Source organism: Canis aureus, chromosome 1, assembly GCF_053574225.1.
Source record: "Canis aureus isolate CA01 chromosome 1, VMU_Caureus_v.1.0, whole genome shotgun sequence".
In the NCBI taxonomy this organism is placed as follows: Eukaryota; Metazoa; Chordata; class Mammalia; order Carnivora; family Canidae; genus Canis; species Canis aureus.
Window position 1 is genome coordinate 111799491 of NC_135611.1, and position 26387 is coordinate 111825877.

The 26387-nt window shown below is 40.1% G+C and overlaps 1 protein-coding gene across 1 annotated transcript in view; it reads right to left on the reverse strand.

Moving 5' to 3' along the window:
* LOC144311248 (uncharacterized) overlaps window positions 1–26387 on the reverse strand; it is a 65103-nt gene that overhangs the window by 32952 nt on the left and 5764 nt on the right. Inside the window, 4 exon segments of the mRNA XM_077893527.1 lie at window positions 15151–16972; window positions 18804–18899; window positions 19946–20072; window positions 23781–23828. Coding sequence (XP_077749653.1) covers window positions 15151–16972; window positions 18804–18899; window positions 19946–20072; window positions 23781–23828 — 2093 coding nt within the window.

A 26387-nucleotide genomic window follows, 5' to 3' on the forward strand; every position in this document is an offset into this window, starting at 1 on the left:
ATTTATCCAAAGAATATGAAAACCCTAATTCAGGGAGATATATGCAGCTCCATGTTTACTGCAGCATTATTTACAACAGCTAAATTATGGAAGCAGCCCAAGTATCCATCAATAGATGAATGGATGGATATATATATATATATATATATATCCAGAGTGGAATATTATTCAGCCATTAAAAATGAAATCTTGCCATTTGCAACAATATGGATGGATCTAGAGAGTATAATGCTAAGCAAAATAAGCCAGTCAGAAAGACAAATACTATATGGTTTTACTCATATGTGGAATTTAAGAAACAAAACAAATGAACAAAGGAGGATAAAAGAGACAAGCCAAAAAACACTCTTAACTATAGAGAACAAACTGTTACCAAAGAGGAGGTGGGGAGGGATGGTTGAAATAGGTAAAGGAGATTAAGAGTACACTTATCTTGATGAGCATTGAGTAATATATGGAATTACTGCATCACTATATTGTACATCTGAAACCAATATAACACTGTTAATTATACTGGAATTGAAATTAAAATAAATTTTTAAAAAACAGAGTCAATGCTGTATGGAATACTAAAATGGTGGAAAAGAACTATCAGAGTACACAATTGGTAGCTTGGGCAAAGCACTGCAGGCATGGATGGCAAATCCATGTCCAGAGTGTCTATTCAATTAAAAACAAGGTACTGCCCCTTCCATGATGGAAATGATCTAATGGAATCAAACTCCCACAGGTAGTTGCAAAAATATCCTGGAGAAAGGGGCTATATAAAGGAACCAGTGTTGGTTCCTGGGCACTCAGCAATGACTATAGCCAGGATTGCCTTGGTACATAGAAGTTTAAATTGTTTAAACTGTGGATAACCTCCATTCCTGCCATTGTGGCCACTTGGCTCAAGAGTCCACTAGGCAATGACAGAAATGGCTTTGACAAAAGCTAAAAGTTATCAACACACTAGGTCAAACTACTTTATTAAAACCTTCCACTACTGAAAGTACCCTAAGGTAGTCATTTACATGGAGCACACTTATCTTCACATTCTCTCCCCACTAAGTAGTCTATCCAAAATACCTCTCCCTTAGCAAGCTTTGCGACCAATTTTCCAATCATGTATCTTTGAAGAGCCTGAAAATCGGGCCAAACCCTTGGCCAAAACCCATGAAACTATATAGACCCTTAAGTCTAGCCGTGTTTTCCTTCAGGCCAAATGAGCAACCAAGGTGTACTGCTCAAAGTTCTACCCACTGGGGGAATTTCTCTTCACAACTGTCCTCCAGGATGTCCTAGAAAGTGTTATGTTTCAGTTGAACAATTTCAGGTCAGTGCTGTATATCACACAGAACTATCAGAAGATTGGTCAAGAGTGAGTTTTCCCTACCTCACTAAGGAAACTAGTCATAAGGAATTTTCTGTAAAACCACAGGGACATACTGGGAGAAAGTAATGTAGCACAAGTATAGACCATGGGCATTTGGGCCATGTACTGATGCTTTCAATGCCTCATATATACTTCCATTTACTTCTCATATATATCTTTCATTTGATAATGGAGTGCTTCTGTAAATACCCAAATCTAAGCCCACATTGGTAAGATGACAACTAGTCCATGAAGACAAGGTCAGAGTATATGGTAATTTGGTAGCCTATGGCTAACTCTTCAGCCACTGCTAAAGTGCAATAGTAAAACCAAAGCTGTTTCTTAAAGAGAAGGTAGGTGTCTGGAGAGGATGCAGGGGTTTGTGCCAAAATTCTAAGAGTCTGTGCTATGAATCATCTATAGGAGCTGGCCAAACATTCCAAACACCATTCTGTCACTGACATTTCAAGAACCTTTGAATCTGCTGGATCATATGGCCCAAATGGCAGAGCAGCTTATATATGGCAGCCTAGACTTGTTGAGAGCCTACTTCTCTGGGCTCCAGTCAGAAAGTTTTCAGGTTACACAAAAAAAGGAGCAGGGTCACCCCCTTCCCAAATGAGGAATACACTTGTTCAAAAATCCGAGGAGCATACTAGGCATGATGACTCTCTTTTGGTTGTAGGAGGGGCCAGATGCAACCTGTCCTTTACTTTAGATGTGGTATTTTGACATGCCAACACCAATGACCCCCTAGAAGTTTTACTGAAGTGGAAGGCACCTAGATTTTTAGGGAATTTATTTCCCACCCTCTGGCATGCAGTCTTACCAATATGCCTATGATAACAGTGACTTCCTGCTCATCAGGGCCAATCAGCATCAATCAATGTGCCAGTTCAGAGACAGGATCCAGCAATCTCAGGTAAACGGTCCCTTTGGGGAAGCCTAGGAAAAGATTAAAACTGCAGTATGTGGCAGGGTAGCAGGGTACTTACTCAGGAAGATGCAGCCTTTCCTTAATTCAATAAATTATGGGTGTAAAAATTGGCTCATGTCTGGGTGCGTTTAAGAGGTAGTCAATCTGTTTCTGGTGGATGCAGTTGGACTTCTGTTCACATGACCTGAAACTATCCTATTTATACATATCAAATAAGAATTTAGTACTCTAAACATCTATTTGTTTTAGGGACATTAAAGTCAATAGCCAATGTCATATATCAGGCTATTTTGTACCTATGTTGGCTCTGCTGTCCTTTATAGAGTATCCTTGCCCAACTTGTCTGGGGATTAAATGCCACCACTTGGCTGATACCACACTAGGATCCCATCATTTAATTTCACTTAAGGATCCCAGTTCAATGGTGTTCCCATTGTAATACCTCATCTACAGAGTAGAACAAACCTTGAGCTCTTCAAAGATACTGAGATTCCTCTCACAAATTATTTCTCATGGTGAATTATGATTCCTTTATTCCTCCAAGGTGAATGAGCATGTCTGACATGATAAATCTGCTCCAACATTCAAATCTCCCTAAGACTTTGAACATTTTCCTCCACACTGTACCAAATAAATTCTGGAATTTCAATTCAACTTAGTGTAACTACATTTCCTTCCATTTCACAACCTACCAACCACCACCAACAAAAAATACCCCTTTATAACTTATGGAGCTAAAATTTTGAATCCAGAATCTCTGTTCAGTAAATTTATTTCAATATATACATCTCATCCAATTTTATACTTCTTGTACCATGATCCCATGCTCCTAAGATCCATTCCCAAACATGTTCTCAGATTTGTATATATCAATTGAAAAATCATGAAATTCTTTTGATGTGTGGAGTACCACTTCAATGTCCAATGTGTACCTAAGTCTCTGGTACCTGGCGTGACTTGAATCTAAGTACAGATGTGGAAGCAAAGAAATATGGCAAGATTTGGTCCTGAGAAGAATCAGTAGTGTCTTTCAAGGTATCTATCTCAGTGGAAACTACTGCATGTTATTCAGGCATAAAAGGGTCAATTTCCTTAGGCAGTAGTGGAATGGCTGCTTCTAGTGGCAAGGATGACTGCAAAATTCAGAGGCTGGGAGCAATCACTCATGGACAAGAGGGCATTTGTAGACATTCTGTATTCCAACAGAAAAGTTTCAGCAGTGTAGGAGCAACACATTTGAGAATAGATGGACTGAAGAGGATAAGAACAATTTCACTTTACCTGTGTCATCTCTCCTCCAAGCCAGCAGAGCTCACTGACAAGAGTTTCCACTGGCCTGCAATTTCTTCCATGTGGGAAAATAAGATCATGTGAGTGAGTATTCTTGGCTTCCCCAGCTGTGTGGAATGCTGCTCAACAGGCCCACTTCTTTCCTGTTCTACCCAGAATACTGAGGTGACCTACATGGCTGAAGGGTTGGGAGAGGGTGGGAGCACAACAACCACAGCTTGGAACTCATCAAAGGTACACAGATTCTACTAAATGCTTCACAGACTGTCAGGAAGCCTGCCCACAAGCTGCTGGGGATGCCTCTCCTGCAGTCTCCTCAAACTGCCTATTGGCACCCCCAACACTTCATGTGCCTAATTTCTTCTACCTTGTGACTGGCTCCCTAAACCCACCCCAGCAGATGATAAGCATGAGCCTTTGCAGACCTCTAGCAAACACATAGAAAGACTGCTCAATTCTGCAGGATTTGGAAAAGGAATGCAAACATAAGCACTTCAGAGAAACAACATAAGGGGGGAAAAGGGAGGTTCTCAACACCAAGTCTAGCTTTGTGGTATAGAGAAAAGGCATACAATCTTATAGATGTCCCCAATCAAGAGGAAAGGTAAAGTGTGGTGTGGATACCTCCATAGAAAAGTTCTGAGAAAGCCTCAGAATCTCTAGACAGCTGACTAGTGATAGTATTTCTCTCCTGAAGCCAGTTGGTAGAGACTAGAGAAGGAGAGTGCTTCTTCAAATAAGAAGACAGCAACACAAGACTTCAAGGAATATGAAAAATCAAGGAAACATGACACCACCAAAGGAACACAATATTTTTCCAATAAGTGACCTCAAAGAAATGGAGAGTGAAAAACTGCCTGATAAGGAATTCAAAATAACTTTTAAGGAAGCTTAGTGAGGAGAACACTGATAGACAACCCAACAAAATTAGGAAAATAATATATCAACAAAACAGGAAGGTCAACAGAGAGGTAGAAGTTAGAAGAAAAGAACCAAACTGAAATTCTGGAGCCCCAAAATACAATGAATGAAATGAAAAGTGCAACAGAGAGCATGAATATTATACTTGATCATACAGAATAAAAAATGTACTAATTCAAAGATGGGTTATTAGAAATTTTCAATCAAAGGAGAAGAAAATGAAAAAGAGTGAAGAAAGCCCCTGTGAATTAAGAGCTATAAGAAAACAACATACATATTATAGTAGTCCTAGAAGAAGAAAGAAAGGAGAAGAAAGCTTATTAAAAAATATATATAATGGCTAAAAAAAACCTCCAAATCTGGGGAGAGATGTGCACACCTAGGTACATGAATCTCATAGATCCTGAAATACTGTCCACGGAAAGAGGACTTCACTGACACACATTATAATACATCTGTTAAAAAATTAAACAGAATTTTGAAAGCAGCACAGGAAAAGAAACTTACCACCATAGAATATATCATCAGAAACCTTGCAGGCTAGGAGAGAGATGATACATTCAAAGTGCTGAAAGCAAAAAACAAACAAACTGGCAACCAATATTACCCAGCAAAGCTGTCCTTCAGAAATAAAGACTTTCCGAGACAAACAAAAGCTGAGGGAGTTCACCAGCCCTAGACCTGCCTTACAAAAAATGCTAAAGGGCATTCTTCAAGCTGAAAAGAAAAGATGCTAATTAGTAAAACGAACATGTTAAGTATGACCCTCACAGGTAAAGAAAGAGAAGTATATTGTCAAATTCTCCTAGTGGTGTATCAATTCCTTAACTCTAATATAAAGTTTAAAAGAAAAACGCATTAAAAATAATTATAGGTTCCTCAAAAAGTTAAAAATAGAACTACTCTGGGTGGCTGGGTGGCTCAGCCAGTTCAGTGTCTGCCTTTGGCTCAGGTCATGATCTTGGGGTCCTGGTATCCAGCCTTCAGCCAAACTCCCCACTCAGCAGGGAGTTTGCTTCTCCCTCTCCCTCTTCCCCTACCTGCCCCCCCGCCGCTCTCTCTCCAATAAATAAACTCTTTAAAAAAAAAAAAAAAGGTCCTTTTTGAGGAACCTATAATTATTTTTAATGCCTTTTTCTTTTTTTTTTTAATTTTTATTTATTTATGATAGTCACAGAGAGAGAGAGAGGCAGAGACACAGGCAGAGGGAGAAGCAGGCTCCATGCACCGGGAGCCCGACGTGGGATTCGATCCCGGGTCTCCAGGATCGCGCCCTGGGCCAAAGGCAGGCGCCAAACCGCTGCGCCACCCAGGGATCCCTGCCTTTTTCTTTTAAACTTTATATTAGAGTTAAGGAATTGATACACCACTAGGAGAATTTGACAATATACTTCTTTTTTAAAAAAAAGAATTTATTTATTTATTTATGAGAGACAGAGAGAGAGAGAGAGAGAGAGAGAGAGAGGCAGAGACACAGGCAGAGGGAGAAGCAGGCTCCACACAGGGAGCCCGATGTGGGACTTGATCCTGGGACTCCAGGATCACACCCTGGGCATGAAGGCAGGCGCTAAACCACTGAGCCACCTAGGGATACCTCCAATAAATAAAATCTTTAAAAAAAGAACCTTAACTATCTTAGTTTATAGATTTAAGAGTTCCAAAGCACCCAAAGCAAAAACTAACAGAATTGAATACAGAAATAGACAAATTCACAATGACATGTAGCTTAAATACTCCTCTCTCAGCAACTGATAGAACAGAAAATTAGTGAAGTTATAGGAGACTTGAACATTATCAATAAACTTGATCTAATTAATCTGACATTTATAGACTACTTTACCCAACAGCAGAATACACGTTGTTTTCAAGTGCACATGGAATGTTTACCAAAAGAAACCATATTCTGGGTGATAAAACAAACCTCAACAAATTGAAAAAAAAACAGAAATCATATAAAATATTTGCTCTGATCACAATTAAGTTAAAATAGAAATCAGGATCACATATCTGGATAATGCCCAAATATATGGAAATTTAAAAACACAATTCTAAACAATCCATGAGTCAAAGAAGAAATCACAAGAGAAATTAAAACATATTTGTATTGAATGGAAGTGAAAGCACAATATAAAGTTTGTACCATATAGCTAAAGAGAAAAATAAATACAATTAAAAGATTATATCAGAAAAGGTTTCCAATCATTGAACTAAACTTCTACCTTAAGAAAGTAGAAGAGTGAAGTAAAAAAAAGGCAAGCAGAACATAGCAAAAATTTAAAAAATCAATAAAATTGAAAAAAGAGCAGAGAAAATCAACAAAACTAAGAGCTAGTTAAGACCAATAAAATTGATAAATCTCAAATGACAATAACCAAGAAAAAGAAGAGATACAATATTACCCACATCACGAATGGAAGAAGGAACAGCACTACAGGCCCCAAAGATATGGAAAGGATGAGGAAGCTCCTACCAATTAACCAGCCTCATTATTCATTAATAGGCCATACCAATACTAGGGAAGCCCTTAATTAATTAGAACTAATAGGGCAGCCTGGGTGGCTCAGTGGTTTAGTGCTGCCTTCCGCCCAGGGTGTGATCCTGGAGACCTGGGATCGAGTACCACATCAGTCTCCCTGTATGGAGCCTGCTTCTCCCTCTGCCTGTGTCTGTGCCTCTCTCTCTCTCTCTGTGTCTCTCATGAATAAATAAATAAACTCTTTAAAAAAAAAAGAACTATAGCAACAAATGCATCTGTTGGATGCCACCATGTACTATATTAATCCTAGAGTGGTTTATATAAACCTTTACATTATTGTGATGGTTACAAAAATAAAACAGAGTCCACCAAACAAGCTTCCTCATCAGGACTAATTAAAAAATGGGAGGGGGAATTATTTATTTTTGTTGTTATTTATTGGAGATTCAGAGACTCCTCAATCATCCAAATCACAGAAAAGTCCAACTTAAAAATGCAAGGCTTATTCCCGACAGGCCATTCAATTATTAAGTATAAACCTCACTTCTTCCACTGTTCCTAATATCCTTACAGATGTCCCAGCCACCATGCCACTCATCGACATGCATGAGGTCTCCTCCCATAGCCTCAATGAGCCTTAGAACCACAACAAATCCCTTTACCAACCTCCATCAATGGCAATTCCTTGCCTCTCACCCTGGTTAGGGACTAGAGTCTTCTGCGCTCTGATCACCTCCTGGAAATACATGCTGATATATTTCATTGTTGGGTAGTATTTTGGTCCCCACAAAATATCCAATTTTATTATAAGTTATATATTGTAAATTTTATTTTATCACACTGGTCCCTGGTGACCTTCAGAGTTTAAAAAGGGAAAATCACTCACTACTAGGAATGTCACTGGATATCAAGTCCATGGAATTCAAAACCTCTCTTATCATAGGCACTAATAAACTTGTGGTCCCTATGAAATTGCCAAACTCAGTATTAGGTTAGATGCTTTAACCAATGGATGTTTATATTAATTTAAGCCCTGTGATATTGTTATATAATAAGAAATACATATTTGGTCTTCATCCCCATTTCCTGGCATAGAGTTCCTAAATCCCTTGGAATATCCAGTGTAATAGGTGCCTCTTTTGTCCTAATGAGGCAATTCTTGATGTGCTCCTTAATAGCTTCAGGATGGGGGCACGAGAAAGACCAAGGTATGATTCAAGGGTTGGGACTTTTAGTCCAAGTCCAATATCCCCAACATCTGAGGAGGGGAAAGGGGATGGAGATTGAGTGCAATCACTAATGATCAATGATTTAATCAATCATGCCCACATAAGGAAGCTTCCATAGAACTCCCCAAACGATGGGGTTTGGAGAGCTTCTGATTTAGGAAACACATCTAAGTGCTAGGAGGGTGGTGCACTTGGAGAGGGCATGGAGGCTTCAAGCCCTTCACTCATACTTTTCTTTATGCATGTTTTCCATTTGGCTGTTCTTGACGCATATCCTTCATAATATCATGTAAGATTAAGTAAACTGATTTTCTGAATTATTCTTCCTGGTGTGCTTCTGCCAACATCATCCATAATAGGCCTCATTTTAACCTGATTAATTTCTTCTGGGCCCCCAGATATCATTGACTCTGATCAGGATACACACTTTAATGCTCAGTTCAGGCACAGACCTTACAAGAAAGCATCATTTGCAACATTCATTTGTCCTATCATCTAAAGATAGCGAAATGATGGTCTACTGAAGGATATCCTATTAAAATCACAAAATGGATAATGGCTTCCAAATGGCTCTCTCTTTTGCACATTACTTTAGTTGTCCTGAATTTTCAATCTTTAGGTCCCAAGACTCTGTCAAAATTGCCATCAGGGGACTGTCCCTCTTCTTTCCAATCTCTACAATACCCAGATAAAACTCCCTTTTTCATTTACTGACACCCCCCCCCCATTGTCCTGCCTCTTTTCAATTCTGGTACAACATGTGCTGGATTGGCATCCAGTTTTAGGGCAGATAATAGAATGGGATCCCCTGAGAATTGAGGGCCCATGACACCTGAAAAGATTATTCTATAGACCACAAGAAAGGTCTCTGCCAAACTTGCTACCCTTCCCCAGTAGTATAAAAGTTGGCTAATGCAAGGTCTTTCTTTACAGGAAACGTGTCTTGGTACCTAGTTCCATACCTAAGTAATTGTGTAGCTTTTCAAACAAGATCTTAAATTAGTTTCCAGCACCAGCATTTTTTTTTTTTTGAGAGAGAAAATGCACATGAACACACATATGCATGTGAGCAGGGGAGGGGTAAGGACAGAGGGAGAGAGAGAAACCCACACTGAGAATGGAGCCCAACACGGGGCTTGATCTCATGACCCCAAGACCATGACCTGAGTCAAAATCAAGAGTCGGACACTCAGCCTATTGAGTGCCCAGCACCAACAATCTTAAATAGGACACCAGCTCTGGCGTCAGCCCATTATGGAAATACTTAATGGAGGAACCACTATAGGATCTGGGATGACAATACCCATGACTCCTATCATAATAAACAGGCACCCCCAGGATGCTGAGGCCCATACATCCGAGACAAAAATATGTCATTGTGGGATATTATGGCTCTACTTGGCCGGAACTTATCTCATTTGGCTCATCATCTGGGCCTGGGATTCTCCCATTTCAGCTCAATGCCAAGCTCCTTGGGCTTCCTTACTTACTCCAGTTCAGTGCCTAACTCCTTTGGCATCTCCATCTGTTTGGGGCATTCAATTACTTCACAGCTTTACTTGATAACAAATGGAGGCAAAAGTGACAGAAGACAAAATGTGTATCTGCATAGGTAGTGCTCTTAGGCTACTTATATTCTACATATGATGCATATGTGGTCACCTGACATATCCAATGTGTCCCAGAGCATTCCTTGGTCTTTGATCACTCTTGCAGTAGTTTCTCAAATTAGAACTTTGCCTTAAGGTCTTGGGAATTAGCCCAGGGCTCATATTAGGAGTTCCCATTATCTACTACTACACAATGGTCCTTACAGGTATTATCCACAAGTCAATCACAGACGACAGTACAACCATCAACTCAGGGATGAAGATCTCAACCCAAGAGACCAAAGCATCCCAAATGATAATTTCAACATAACCAACAGTCCCAACCTTGATGCTGACTCAAAATATTCTATCACAATTTCATTCCATAACCCATCAAATAAAAATTCTGACACCCCCTCTGTTCCAATATAGTTTTCCCAACCAACTTGTACACCCTTTTGTGGCCACTCTAACTTCCCAATGGTCCCTTTTTTAAATCACTCACCTTCTGCCTTATCTCCAAAGTTTCAATCTATGCAGCCTTTCTTACACTCTGTTCCCAATCTAGCCAATGACAATATTATCATAGACAACTTAACTGAAGCTCCCACTTTCTCTGCTTATGTATATCTCTGCAACCTCTATATTCTCCTCCCTTACAGAATGTAAGCACAATGTAAGAAACTAAAGCTTATTGCCAGGCCCTTACTTACCTAAACATAACCCAGGTCCTAATGAGGCACATGAGGACCTACCATTGCCTATTACCTGCTCCAATGCATCAAAGTGTTGCAAGCTAGTACTCTGCAAATTAGCCAATTTATATACACTGGTGCCTCACCATTTAATTTCACCTTTGGGTGAAAGTAGCCCTACACAAATCTAAAACCCCACCTCCTTCCATGCTTAACAGTTGGGACCTTGAAATGGTAACTGCCCATACACCACTCTCCACTATGACCCTCATAATCACAACAGCACCAATCATTTCATTCAACAATCCATGCTACACTCTCCACTATTCCCACATCACCAGACCACTTCCTACTTTCCTCCACTTGCTGGAGATTATCTATAAAACAGTTAACATGCTACCCAAAAGATAAAACTCCAATGACGGACCAGGCATGCCAGCTTGGGTAACCACTTATACAACTAATTCCCACCCCCTTGGTGGGCTTTGCTATCCATATTAACCACTCACTATCCTCTCTGGTCACCCTCCAGTTCCTTTACTTTCCCCAGCACTTCCTAAACCTCACCAGGGTCTTCCTCATTATCTTTCCTTTCACAAATCTCATGCCCTACCTAGCCTCTACAAATAATTGCTGTTATATATAGCCACTGAAAGTATATGACCCCCATATGTATACACTGATACACTCACAACAGGGTACACATAGGCTATCCTTTAAATCTATTATAAATTTCTAAAAATATTTTATTTTTTTATTTGACAGACAAGAGACAGACAGACAAGCAAGGGTAGCTGCAGAGAGAGAGGGAGAAGCAGGCTCTCCACTGAGTAGGGAGCCCAACGTGGGACTTAATCCCAGGGATTCCCAGGGTCCTGGGATCATGACCTGAACCGAAGGCAGATACTCAACCAACTGAGCCACCCAGGCATGCCCAAATCTCTTATAAATTAGGCCTCACTCATAATTTTTGGTATAATAGGTACAAGTCTAGGTCTTTTCAGTTCTGTAGCACAGCCTTAGTACCTAAAAGCCAGCCAAACAATGTCACAACTCCTGGCAGACCACATATATCAAAAAACCTAAGATTTAGAAACCTTTAATATGAGAGAAAGTTCTGTAGCTGCTGTAGGAGTTTACAACATATTCCATTGGCATCTCAAAGTAGATCCTTGTAGGGAACCTCTGGCTGTATATAGGTCAATAATATAGGAAAAGTCTGTAACATAGTTCAATAGATAAAACAAAAAACCAAAATAGTCAATGATTTTGCCAAGTTACTAAAATACTTCATGAGATTTCTTGAATCCCCATTGATTTCTTCTCTTGGATCCTTATTCTACCTGGATTTTTATTATCTGGCCCCACATTATCTTTCATAAAGCTATAATAATAACTGTAAACCTAATTATTTTGGGTCATCTTTGCAAATGTGCCCTCTCGAGTACCAGTTTATTTACAGGAATACCTGGAAGGTTGCCCTGCTAGACCAAATGTCAGGAGTGGATTGTGAAGAAGAAAGAAAGAAACCTGGACATCTGATTTAATGTCAGCAACTTAAAAGCTTCATCTCCTATCCATGTCCACTGCCTCTTCACAATTCTGATAAGGTTCACCTATCATTTCCAAAGTACAACCTCCCACCATTTTTTAAACTTTGTTCAGGGAGGACTTCCACTGTATAAAACATCTGAACACTGACCATTCTTTCTGTTCTGGACCTTCTCCTGGACAGCTACCCCCTCCACCTCTGATCATCCCAAGGGACTACCATCGTGAGTTTTGTCACCCAAATCTAACATTGGTGGGGCTGCTTCCTTACATCACAGTGAAGTTGTTGTAATATGTACATCAACTGTCATAGAAAAATAAAACTTTCTGCAATGACATGATTATCTACACAGAAAATCCCAAAGAATCTACATAGAACAGCTACTTTAACTAATATGCAAGTTTGGCAAGATTATAGGATACATAAAACAATCAACTGCATTTTTATATACTAGCAATAAACAATTGGAAGTTGAAATTTGAAAAAGAGTATTTAATTTAATACCAAAAAACGCAGAGTACTTAGGTATAAAGCTAATAAAATATGTGCAGGATCTATGTGCTGAAAACTACAAATTGCTGATAAAAGAAATTAGAAGGGTCCTACACAAATAGACAGATACTATGTGTCTGTGACTTAGAATATTCAATATTGTTAATAAGCTAAGTCTCCCTAAAGTCATCTATATATTTTTTTCAATGCAAACCCAATAAAATTTCCAGCAATTAGTTTATTTTTAAAAATCACAAAGCTTATTCTAAAAATTATGAAAAAAGTAAACAAATTAAAGTAGCCAAGATATTTTGAAAAGAGTGGAATTGGAAAACTCATACCATCTCATCTCAAAACTTATTATACAAGGCTACATATTGGTAAAATGATAGACACACAGATTAATGGAACTAAGCAGAGGCCAGAGAAAGACCCACACATATATGATCAATAGATTTTCCACAAGGGCCAACAGAAATTTGATGTGAAAAGGATAATTCATTGGATGCTTACAGGCCAAAAGAAATGGCCTTTGACCTTACACTTTAGAAGACAAACTCACATGGATCATAGATCTAAATGTAAAGCCTGAAACCATAAAGCTTTTAGATAAAAAAGGAGGAGAAAAATCTTTGTGACCTCGGATTAGGTAGAGTTCTTAGATCTGAAACCAAAAGCACAATCCATGGAAAATGAAAACTGAACTTTGTCAAAAACAAAATTTCTGCTCTATGAAAAATACTGAGAATGGGATTAAAAATACAAAATACACAGAGATAAAACATTTGCAAAACATGTAACTGACAAAGGACATATGTCCAGAACATATAAACTCCCAAAAAACAAGAACAAGAAAACAGTTCCCCAAAGAAAACAGATATACACATGAGACACATTCAGATATAAAAGATACTCAACAGTCTTTAGGGACATGCAAATTAAAACCAAAGTGAGGTGCCACTATATACCTACTAAAATGGTAAAAACAAAACAAAACCCTGATATGCACTGGGTTGGTGGGAATGCAAACTGGTATAACCTTTTAGGGTTGTTACCTTTCCATACAGTTAAACATACTATACAATCCTACTCTTCAGTATTTACCAAGACAAAGAAAACTTGTGTTGGCACACAGACCTGTATGTAAATATTTAACACTGTTTTCTTCATGATCACTAACAACTGGAAACTCAAATATCCTTGAATTCATAAATAAATAAACCAAACTTAGTATGTCCATACACTTGAATACCAATCAGCAATAAAATTACTATGATCTACACATCAAGACTGATGAATCTCAGAAGCATAAAGTGAAAGAAGCAAGACTCCAAAGATTATACACTATATGATTCCATTTTAGGACATTCTGGACAACTATGCAGACAGAAAACAGGAGGATGGTTGCCAAAATCAAGGAAAGGTGACAAGGAGAGGGGTTGACTATGAGACTAGGAAGGAATTTCAAGGCAAGGGATCCTGGAAGTGTAAAACGTCTTGATTATGGTGGTGATAATACAATAATAAGCATTTGCCAAAACACAGAATGATACAACAGAGTTGATTTTAGTGTATACAAACTATTCCTTAATAATAATTTTTGCAAAGAATGGTAGATTGTAGACTTTTCATAGATGCCTTGTATCTCACTGAGGAATTTTTAGCATGAATGGATACTGAATTTTGTGTTTTACTTTCCCTCAACCTACTAAAATGATCATATATTTTGATCAAAAGAATCCAGACATAAAAGAACGCATACTGAACCCACATGAAGCTCAAGAAAACAGACAGTCTAATATGAGGTATAGCAATCATACTTGTTGCTGCTGGAGGTGGGAATAACTAGAAATGTACACAAGGAGACATTCTGGTTTAATAGAAATATTGTATATATCGATCTTGGTGATGATGACATAAGTGTATACATTTGTCAAAATTCATGAGGCTATAAGCTTGAGATTTACATGTGTTACTGTCTGCAAATTATACCTCAATAAAGTATTAGCATACAAAAGTGCTGGTCGCAACCCCCTGAAGTGATTTTTGGACCTACTAGCAGGTTGATAAACATTTGTTCACAGGACCTGCAGGGTTGGGAAAATGAGTCTATGTGTCTAACTTAAATGTCCTCCAAGCCTTGCAGAATTCATCTTTTAAGTACATTTCATAGTTCTTAGAGAACTGAATAAAAATTTCAAACATGACCGTTCTCCCTTTCATTCATTTAACATTATTAAATACCTATCATGTGTTAGGCACTAAGACTGAATAGATATGGCAGTCAACAAATCTCTATTCTCTTGGAGCTTGTATTCTAACGGAAGAAATCCTGGCACTTCCAGCTCAACCCTTCAGTGAATTTCAGATCAGATTGGTCCTTCCTAAGCCTCTCCTCTTGTGTAGTATCTGCTAAATGTCAAGGTTCTGAATGAAGTCCTTATGTCGCCACTCTCATGAGGCTTCCCTGCTGTGTGGCCACTCAACCACTGTTGACATGTCAAGCCCTGGCTAAATACTGACTCTTTTATAAGCCAATGCTATGTCTTCTAGGACAGGTCTGATCATTGGACTGTTTCAGCACCCATTTGAGGTATTAGAACATATAATTTTATGGCGCTTCTTTCCTATGTGATTTCTCCGGGGAGAGAAAGTCCTTATCACCCTCATCATCGGCATGTACTCGCTGGTGAATTATAAGACTTGAGCTCCAACTGAAGCCCTTCCCACACTCCTCACATTTGTATGGTTTTTCTCCAGTGTGAACTCTCTGATGGGCTTGAAGGTAGGAGCTCCAGCTGAAGACCTTCCCACACTCCTCACATTTGTACGGTTTCTCTCCAGTGTGGACCCTCTGGTGGGCCTGAAGATAGGATCTCTGTCTGAAACGCTTACCACACACATCACACCGGTATGGCTTCTCTCCTGTGTGGACTCCACGATGAGCCAGAAAATTTGAAGCCCGACAGAATCCTTTCCCACACTCCTCACATTGGTATGGTTTTTCCCCAGTGTGGCACCTCTGATGGGCTTGAAGCTGTGAACCCACACTGAAGCCCTTCCCACACTCTGCACACTGATATGGTTTCTCTCCTGTGTGGACTCTCTGATGCACCTGAAGACTCGAGAACTGACTGAAGGCCTTACCACACTTCTCGCATTTATAGGGTTTCTCTCCGGTGTGGATTCTACAATGAACGTTGAGATCTGAACTCCGGCTGAAGCCCTTCCCACATGTACCACATTTGTATGGTTTTTCTCCGGTGTGGCCTCTTTGATGGGCCAAAAGATTTGAGGCTTGACTGAAGCCTTTCCCACATTCCTCACATTTATAGGGTTTCTCTCCTGTGTGGACTCTAAAATGAATGTTAAAATCTGAGCTACGACTAAAGCCCTTTCCACATGCATCACACTGATACGGTTTCTCTCCAGTGTGGCCTCTCTGATGGTCCAGAAGATTTGAGGCCCGACAGAAGCCCTTCCCACACTCCTCACATTTGTAAGGTTTCTCTCCAGTGTGGCTTACCTGATGTGCCTGAAGGTGTGAACCTACACTGAAGCCTTTTCCACACTCTTCACATTTATAGGGTTTCTCTCCTGTGTGGATTCTACAATGAATGTTAAGGTGTGAGCTATAACTAAAGCCCTTGCCACATGCCTCACATTTGTATGGTTTCTCTCCAGTGTGGATTCGCTGATGAGCCTGCAGTCGTGAACGCCAACTGAAGCCCTTCCCACACTCTTCACATCTATAAGGTTTCTTTCCCATGTGGACTCTCTGGTGGACTTGAAGATATGAACTCTGACTGAAGCTCAGCCCACACTCCTCACATTTATAAGGTTTCTCTAATGTGTGGACTACTGGAGAAGCTTGACAATGTGAGCTTTTCCTGACATTCCTACCAAATTCCTCATATTTCTGTGGATTCTCTCCAGTGGGGACTCTCTGATGATGGTGAAGATACAACCTCTGTCTGAAACCCTTACACGATACATCATACTTATATGATTTATCTCTGGTATGGACCTTCTGATGGGCTTGGAGGCTTGAAAGCCGACGGAAGGTGTTTTCACATTTTTCACATTTATAGGGCTTCTCTCCTACATGGGCTGTCTGGTTAGTTTGAAGACGAGAGTGATGAATGAAACCTTTTTCACACTCCTCCCCCTGGTAAGGTTTTCCTCCCTTGTGATCTTTGTGAACTTGAAGATGTAAATTCTGATTAAAGCCTTTACCCAACTCCTCATCTTTATAGAGGGCATCACCTTGTTTCTCCAACTGACAGCCATTTCCTTGAATATTTACCATGGGATCTTGGCACAGGGTTAACTCCTTTGTAACCTGTTGCCAGATTTGGGAGCAAAACAGCTCTTCATGTGGCAGGTACTTTAATCCAATTTCCTGAAGAGTCTCCGTGTCATTTAGATTCTTGTCTCCTAAAATGATTAAGAGAATTTAGAGATGAGGCATGTAAACACTTTGTTTAGAGATGTCAAGGCTAGATACTTAGGCCCATACCCTAAGGCTTATCTTGAATCAGGAGAAGACTCCATTTTACTCCATCATCAAAAACCAAGAGGCATTCCACCCAGCTCCCATTCACTACATGTTAATGAGATACATTTAGAATCATACTAAATTTTACATGTGAGGAGCAGGTGGGTGCAGATCAAGAAAAATACTTCCTAGGGAGTCTTTACCAAGAAGAAGCTGCACCTACTAAAAGCCTTGTCTTCTTTGCTAAGCAGGTGTCTGATAAATAGTTTCCACAATTCTGCCTATTGGATGCACATCTGACCCAATGCTCAAAATGTCTAGTAAGACCCTTATAGACAGATGATCAGAAGGTGTCCCCAGGCAATGCTGAAAACCTTTGTTTGAAACTATTTCATTGGAAGTTTATTCCATGTTAGAAGCCTTGAAGAACTAGGTTGGCTGGAAAGAGACATGTTTTTGGGAGAACACATCGTATCACCTAGGTGCTTAAAATTCAGAGTATAAGCAGGGAGTGGTCTTTCACCTCTTACTGGGAAATATTCTTCAGGATGGCAATGGCAGAAAAGGTTTATAGTACAATAAATTATTCTAAAACCTCACAGCAATAAAGTTCCACCCAGGTGGAACCAGATGTGCCCTAGATGTGTTTTTTTTTCTGGATACATACCTACATTTATCCAAAAGCACCTAATAAATTAGAATTAGATTAGAGAATCATGAGGAGGGGGTGCTGTTCTGGACTATGCCTTCATCACATTTCTGTTTATCACTCATTAAATATGTCCATAACTAATGGAAAAAAGTCCATGTAGACCATGATTATCTCATTCAGTCAGCCAACAAGTATTTACAGCATGTCTGTCCTCTACCAAGTCTGTTCTATACACTGAAGATAAAGCAATAAAGAAAACAGAATTTTGGGGCAACTGAGTGGCTCAATAGTTGAGCGTCTGTCTTTGGGTCAGGTTGTGATACCAGGGTCCCAGGATCAAGCTCCACAGTGGGCTTGCTGCAGGGAGTCTGCTTCTCCCTCTGCCTAAGTCTCTGCCTGTCTCTGTGTGTCTCTCATGAATAAATAAAAATCTTTAAAAAAAAAAAGAAAATGAAAACAGAATTTCTTCCCTCCTGATAATTATATTCTAGTGGGAATATAGTGAGATAAACAAAAATATATGTTAACATGGTTAAGTAGTGATGAATGCCTAAACACCAAATTGGGCACGGTAAGGAAAGGAGAACGGGGGAAGAAGAAAAGGGGTCATGAACACAGTGGTCATAGGAGGTCTTTCTTATGATGTTATGATTTGAGAAAAAACCTACATGAAGTAAAGGAGGGGCCGAGAGGATGACAGAGAGAAAGAGCACTCATGACAGAAGGAAGAACAAGTAGAGGGTGATGAAGCAGGGCCATGGGTGGCAAGCAGAGTGGCAAAACTGGATGGGACAGACTGACATGGGGGCAAGTGACAAGTCACATGTGCAGAAGGGTGGAGAAATAGCAAGGAGCAGGCAGGTGGGACATCAGGAGCCACTTGAAGTATGTGGCTTTTACTCTCAGTCAGATAAGAAGCTACCGGAGATGGAAACAGAGGACAAGATCTAACACACATAAAAAAGAATCACTTTGAATGGAGAACAACTGTAAAAGTAGCAAATGCAGAGAGGAAGAGGGTGGAAAAGTGCTGCAGGATTCACAGGTGAGACACTGAGTGGTGAGGCAGAGTGATGGAGGAACCAGAAGCATGGCCGATGCAGCCGCATGGCTCTCACCTGAGGCGCTGGGACCCCAGGCTGCCATCTTCACCATCCGAAGCTTTTCTCCCCTCTCTAACTGGAGTATTACATCTGGCGTGAAGGGCTGATGCCCTGTCAAAAGGCAAGGACACACATTTAAAATTACTAAAAATTACTAGAATAACTAACCTAAAAATGTGGCTCTCACCACTGCATCTTTAGGACATCAAAACTAGTGACTTCCAAATAGCCCATCAGAGGACTACGTTTTATGCAAAAATCCAGGATATGAAAAAAAATAAAATTAAATTAAAAAAAAATCCAGGATATGGAGACATAAGTGTAAATCATTGGAAAGAAAAAAATCATTGAAAAAAAAAAAGGTCTGTTTCTTTCAGACTCTTTCTACCATTTCCCACATGATTTTTAGCAACAGGCTGTAGTTTCTGCCACAATGTGCAGTTATTGCCAAGGGCTCTGTTATTTTCTACTCTATTTTATTTCATTACACAAAGCTGGTACAAGGAGCACCTGGGTGGCTCAATCATTTAAGCACCCAACTCTTGATTTCAGCTCAGGTTATGATCTCAGGGTCATGAGATTGAGCCCTGTGTGCTGAGCATGGAGTCTGCTTGGGATTCTCTCTCTGCCTCTCCCTCTGCTCCTTTCCCCACTTGTGAGTTCTCATTCTCTCTCAAAAATAAAAAATAAAAAATAAAATGTTGGTGTAATGCTCTAAATGTGTGTCATTACCCACTAATCAGAGATGACCACAACTTAAGAAAGGCCAAAAAGGGCACCTGGCTCAGTTGGTTAGGCATCTGTCCTCAGTTTAGGTCATAATCTCAGGGTCTTGGGATGCATCAGGCTCTGTGCTCAGTGAGGAGTATGCCTACTTCTCTCCTTCTGCCTCTGCTCCTCCCCATTTGTGCTTCTCTCTCTCCCCCTCTGTCTCAAATAAATAAATAAAATCTTTAAAAAAAAAAAGAGAGAGAGAGAAAGGCCAAAAATGCATACAGAGGCGGTCATAGTGTCAATTTATGGCTCATTTACAAAACACACTAACGAAGAGAGAAAGACCAGAAAAAATGCCATCCAATTCAAGAGCTCCAAAGCCCCACACATCCAAAGATACAATAAACACCACAGGGTAAAGTTCACAGAGCGCCTGTCCTCACCCACAGAGAGCAGGTTCCTGAAGTTCTCAAGCATCACATCTCCATACAGCTTCCTCTGGGCAGGGTCCAGCAGCCCCAGCTCCTCCTCCGTGAAGATCACGGCCACGTCCTTGAATGTCACCGTCTCCTGTAACACCAAGAACACGCAACCTCAGTCTTGTACCTGGTGGCCACTGGGAGAAAGAGCACCGAGAAAACTGGAAAGGATGTATAGGAAGTAGTTCCTGAGTCTAAGAGACAAAAGTCAATTTTACTACAATAAAAATAAACATTTCAAATAATACATACCATATCACATTAGATTTTTTCTTTCCAAAATAAATACCAAAAAGAACAACTTTTAAATAAATATTAGCTTCCTGTCTTAATTATTTTCTTAGAATAACTTCCAAGAAGGAAAAATGGCAATATCAAATATGCCACTTCAAAATTACTATGTAGAATGGCAGGCTTCCTTTTCAACTTTTTCTATATTTTATCCCTCCCCCAAGAGAATAGAAGTAGCAGCCCTGATTCTCTACACCATACACAACACTGAATATAACCAGTGGTTTTAAGTCCTAGGTAATCTGAAAAAGCAACTTATTTTTCATTTTGTACTTACTTGATAATTAACAAGCTATCATATTTTCATATACCATATATCCACTGGCCATCTTTATTTCTTTTATATGTTGCCAGTCAATATTCTTTGCTTATATTCTATTTGGGGGTTTATTTTATGACTTTAAAAATTCTGTTAGAGACTTTGAGCTGTTTTTAAAAATATTATATAAGTGTTATCACCTACATTTTGCTATTGTTCTTATATAGCTTTGTGTACATCATGGTTTCTCAACCTTGACACTACTCACATGGAGGTAACTGTTGTGTGTGGGGGTGGGGTGGGGTGAGGGCTGTCCCATGCACTGTAGGATGTTTAGCAGTATCCGTGGCTTCTATGTGCTAGATGCTGAAGCCTCCCTCAAGTTGTGACACCAGAAATGTTTCCAGACATTACCCAGGGACAAAATTTGCCCATGCTTAAGAATTGCTGATGTACGGGGGACCTGTGTGGCTCAGTGGTTGAATATCTGTCTTCGACTCAGGGCGTGATCCCAGAGTCCTGGGATCAAGTCCCACATTGAGCTCCCTAGAGGGAGCCTGCTTCTCCCTCTACCTATCTCTCTTCCCTCTGTCTGTGTCTCTCATGAATAAACAAATAAAATCTTTAAAAAAATAATTGCTGGTGTACAATACAGTCATAATTTTTCATATGGAAATTGTGTGTTCCTCACTGGAGCCCTGCACAGCCAGGTGCCCTAAATGAGCAACAGAGATCATAAAGAAGGTGTTACCGAAGGGTGACCAACAAGAGGAAGTATAGTCTGCGGTGTCTTCCACGTACTATAGCAGCCAAGCACACAGAAAGGGCTAAGTCCCTGAGAAAAATTATTTTCCCTCACCTCCCTCTTTATCTAACTAAAACTCCTAGGAGACTTTTTTGGATCAGTTTAACCTTTGGAGTTTTCTAACATGCTTTAATCCTGTTTCTTTGTAGTTAACATGCAGGGATGACCAAGGACTGCCTCTTAAGGTTGATCGGAAACCAAAGGCAGTAAGAAAAGCATCGGTATGTCTTCCTGAACTACTAGGCTTTTAAAATTAAGAACATTATTACTTTGATAAAAATAAATCAATATGTAAATTAAAAATATAAATCAGGGGCGCCTGGGTGGTTCAGCCAGTTAAGTGTCTGCCTTTTACTCAGGTCATGATTTCAGTGTCTTGGGATCCAGTCCCACATCGGGCTCCCTGCTCAGTGGGGAGTCTGCTTCTCCCTCTCCCTCTGCCTCTCATGTTCACTCTCTTGCTCTCTCCCTCTTGCTCCCTCCAATAAATAAATAAAATCTGGGATCCCTGGGTGGCGCAGCGGTTTGGCGCCTGCCTTTGGCCCAGGGCGCGATCCTGGAGACCCGGGATCGAATCCCACATCGGGCTCCCGGTGCATGGAGCCTGCTTCTCCCTCTGCCTGTGTCTCTGCCTCTCTCTCTCTCTCTGTGACTATCATAAATAAATAAAAATTAAAAAATAAATAAATAAATAAATAAAATCTTTAAATAAATAAATAAATAAATATCCGTAAATACCACACACATGATAGGACTGAGACATAGGTTAGAAAGAATCTAGCTTTGGGGGTGCCTGGGTGGCTCAGTCAATTAAGCATCTGGCTCTTGGCTGTGGCTCAGATCATGATCTCAGGGTCGTGAGATTGAGCCCTGTGTCTGGCTCCTCACTCACTGTAGCATCTGCTTGAGATTCTCTTTCTCCCTCTTCCTCTGCCCCTCCTGCTCTTTCTCTCTAAAATAAATAAATATTTTTAAAAAAGAATCTAGTTTTCTTATGGGAAAATATGAACGAATATTCTCTCTCTGTGATACATCGATTATACCTGACGGCATTATGCCATATCAGAGTGTTCTATGTACAAAATCCCCAAGATACTGCATATCAAGTGTACTTTTTTGATTTCGATTCCTAAAACATTAAGAACAAAGAAGAGCAAACTCCTCCAAATTCCTTTTTAAGGAAAATGGTTGTTAGGAAAACTGTTAGTAAAATATATTTTAAAAATTATGTCAAAAACAGAATTTGTTACTATTTCACTTTCCTGGTTTTATTTTTTTCTTCACTATTTTTTAATTTAAATGCAATTAGTCAACATACAGTAGTACAACATTAGGTTCAGATGCAGTGTTAAATAATTTATCAGTTGTGTATAATACCCAGTGCTTACTAGCCATTAAGGAGGGCACATGATGTGATGAGTGATGGTTTTATTATTTGTTTTTTAAGATAATATTTATTCATGAGAGAGACAGAGAGAGAGGCAAGACACAAGCAGAGGGAGAAGCAGGCTCCCTGTGGGAGCCCGATGTAGCACTTGATCCCAGGACCCCAGGATCATGACCTGAGCCAAAGGGAGACCCTCAACCACTGAGCCGCCCAGGCATCCTGGGTTTTATTATTTTTTAAGCTTTTATTTAAACTCCAGTTAGTTAAAATACAGTGTAATATTAATTTCAAGTGTACTATATAGTGATTCACCATTTCCTTGCAACACCTGGTGCTCGTTACAACAATGTTCAACACAGTAAAAATTCTAAATTACCTAAATGTCTACGAATGGGGCAAAAGTTAAGACACATCCATAGAGTACATCAATTCAAGGGAATATGATGTAGCCATTAAATATGTAGGGAATAGAATATCAATTAATTAGGAAAGGCATAATTTGAAAATTTTAACTATATTTTATTTTTTTAATGTTCTTTATTTATTTATTCATGAGATACACAGAGAGAGGGAGAGAGAGGCAGAGACACAGGCAGAGGGAGAAGCAGGCTCCATGCAGGGAGCCCAACGTGGGACTCGATCCCAGGTCTCCAGTATCACGCCCTGGGCCAAAGGCAGAAGCTAAACCGCTGAGCCACCCAGGGATCCCCTGAAAATTTTAACTATAGAACTATTACAAATATACAGTTATGAATGCATATGAGGGAAAGAATGTGGGAAAATGAAAACTTTTTATAATAAGGAAAACAGTAGTAAAGTGGGAGGAGGTTTTTCGTAACTGCTATTCACTTTTCTCCTCTGTTTTATTTATGAAACTATAAAAGGTGATAAAATTAAATAACAATAATTAAACTACACTAAAATAAAAAGTCGTGATCCTCTGGTAACAGAAGAGTTTTTGAAATGCTTACTATTCTGTTTAATCATTTTCAAGAATGCATCTAGTCACTGAGAAATGAAACAATGGTTTAAAATCTAGAAAGGAAGCCCAACTCACCTTGAACTTGGTCATTCTGTTCTTCTCCTTCCAGGGAAGGGCTGAGTCCTGAGAAGGTACGAAAGGGGAAGGAGAAAAGAAAGCGATCAGAGTAGAGCCAAGACTGTTGTTAACCCATTATGGCTAACGTATACTCATTACCCGTATTTCATGCTTTACATAAAATATCAATGGTGCCCTTTTCATGGGCTTGATGAGCAGAGCATGGGGGGGGATTCCTGAGACCACTGACCCCTTCAGCGGAGAGCCTCTACACAGTGAACAACCTGCCCAACTACATATGGTGGCTCTAACTCAAGTTCTCCTCGTTGCTTTTAGGGTAGGAATCTGATTCTAGGGAGGGTGAACATACAGAGTAAAGTACCCGGGTTGAAAGAGTAATCTCTAGGGCCAAATGTTTTAGGTCTATGGTACTGCTACTTATTTGCTGTGAAATCTTCTGACAAATTGTTGATACATCTGTGTCTCAGGGACACCTAGGTGGCCCAGCAGTTGAGTGTCTGCTTTTGGCTCAGGGCGTGAATCCAGGGTCCAGGATTGAGTCCCACACTGAGCTCCTTGCAGGGAGCCTGCTTCTCCCTCTACCTATGTCTCTGCCTCTCTCTCTGCGTCTCTTAAAATAAAATCTTTAAAAATCTCCATGCCTCAATTCTTTCATCTGTAGAAATGGAGGGATTAGCAATGTCTACTTCATAGGATGGTTTTCAGAATGAAATCAGAAGGCAGAGAGCACAGAGAACACTTTCAGGGTATCTTATTTCTTAGTAGCTATAGAAAAGCACATAATATTCACTAACATAAAACCTGTCCTCATAAATGTTTTTTTTTTCATAAATGGTTTTTATCTATGAAGGCTTTAGAGACCATCACTCCATCATATGAAAATCACCTTTAACTTCTGAAATATGTTATTCTCTCTGGTCTGTCATACTTAACATGATGTCTTTGCAGTAATATTTAAGGTTACAAGGATGACTTGTTTTCCTGTGTAAAATAAACATAAAATTTACCCTTTTAACCATTTGTAAGTGTACAGTTCATTACACTTAAGTGCATTCCTACTGCTGTGCAATCATCACTACCATCCATCTCCAGAACTTTTTCGCCATCCCCAACTAAAACTATACCCATAAAACCACAGCTCCCCATAACCCTTCTCCTCAGCCCCCAATAGTCACTATTCTACTTGCTCTCTCTGTCAATTTAACTATACGGACAACTGTGGGTTTTGTCATTGTTGTTGTTTTTCACAGGCAACTGTTTTTTAAAAGACATATAATCTTGCCCAAACTACTCTGTTAACAGCAGGGCATTGAAAAGACTATCATGAAGATGAAGAAAAATTAATAAAAAACCTGTGACGCGGCCAGATTTATTTACCCATAAGTTGGGTAATCAGTTTGTCATTCAGACTAACGAGCTACAGTAATCATAGGAAGTGATTAAAAACAACAAAAACAGCAACACAGTTGGCATTCAGTGAGCACCAAGTATGTGTCAGGGGCCTCACAAAGCACAGGACACACACTGTTTCCAGAAGGTCCTGCCCACTTACTTGTGAAGAAGCTACAGTGGTACTAGTTGTGTGACTCTGATCCAATCACCTACACCTCTGTTCTCAGCTATAACAAGGAGATAATGACAGAATTTCAGTCATAGGATTACTGTGGGGGAATAAATGAGCTAATCCATGCAATGCCCCGGCACTATACCTGGCATTTTTAGGAAGTTCTCAATCAATGATGATGAGGACTGTTGTTCCTATTTAAGAGATGAGGAAGCTGGGACTTGGGGAGGTCACAACACATGGGTGGAATTGGAATCCAGCTCTCACATTGAAATCGGTATTCTAGATCTTGTCTCTCTGCTGCTTCTAAAGACACAAATATGCAGATGGGACTCTGAGGTCTCAGAGAAGGAGAAACAAGAGCTGAGGACCAGGGATGATAGACACAGAACCAGGGAGAGGACTCTAAAGCCAAAGGATCTGCTTCAGGGAGAAAAGAATAGAATTGTGAAGGGTGTAGGCTCTGGAATCAGACCACCAGGTTGTGAATCCTGGCATTCCCAACTTGCTAATACTTTGTGTCTCTAATTCCAATCTATAAATTGGGAGATAATAATTATAATGACAACAATAATATTACCAACCTCAGGGGAAGGGTAGTAGGTCTAAGTGACTGTATGTCAAACATGTAGGACAGCGTCCAGCAGCTTAAATATTCAATACAAGTTACCTGTATGGCTGCTTTACAAGGAATAGCCAAGGAACCCTTTACTTGGGGTGGCTGCAGCTGCATATTGCTTGACAAGCTGAGTGTGGGCAAGATTCCAGAGACCACACTCCCTCCAGCTGAAAGCCCTGGGCAGTGAGCGACCTGCCCAACCACACTGGTGGCCTGAATACATGTTCTCCTTGTTGCTCTCATACTAGGATTCTGATTCTCAGGAGGGTAGAAACAATACAATAGGGATCCCTGGGTGGCGCAGCGGTTTAGCGCCTGCCTTTGGCCCAGGGCGCGATCCTAGAGACCCGGGATCGAATCCCACGTCGGGCTCCCGGCGCATGGAGCCTGCTTCTCCCTCTGCCTGTGTCTCTGCCTGTAT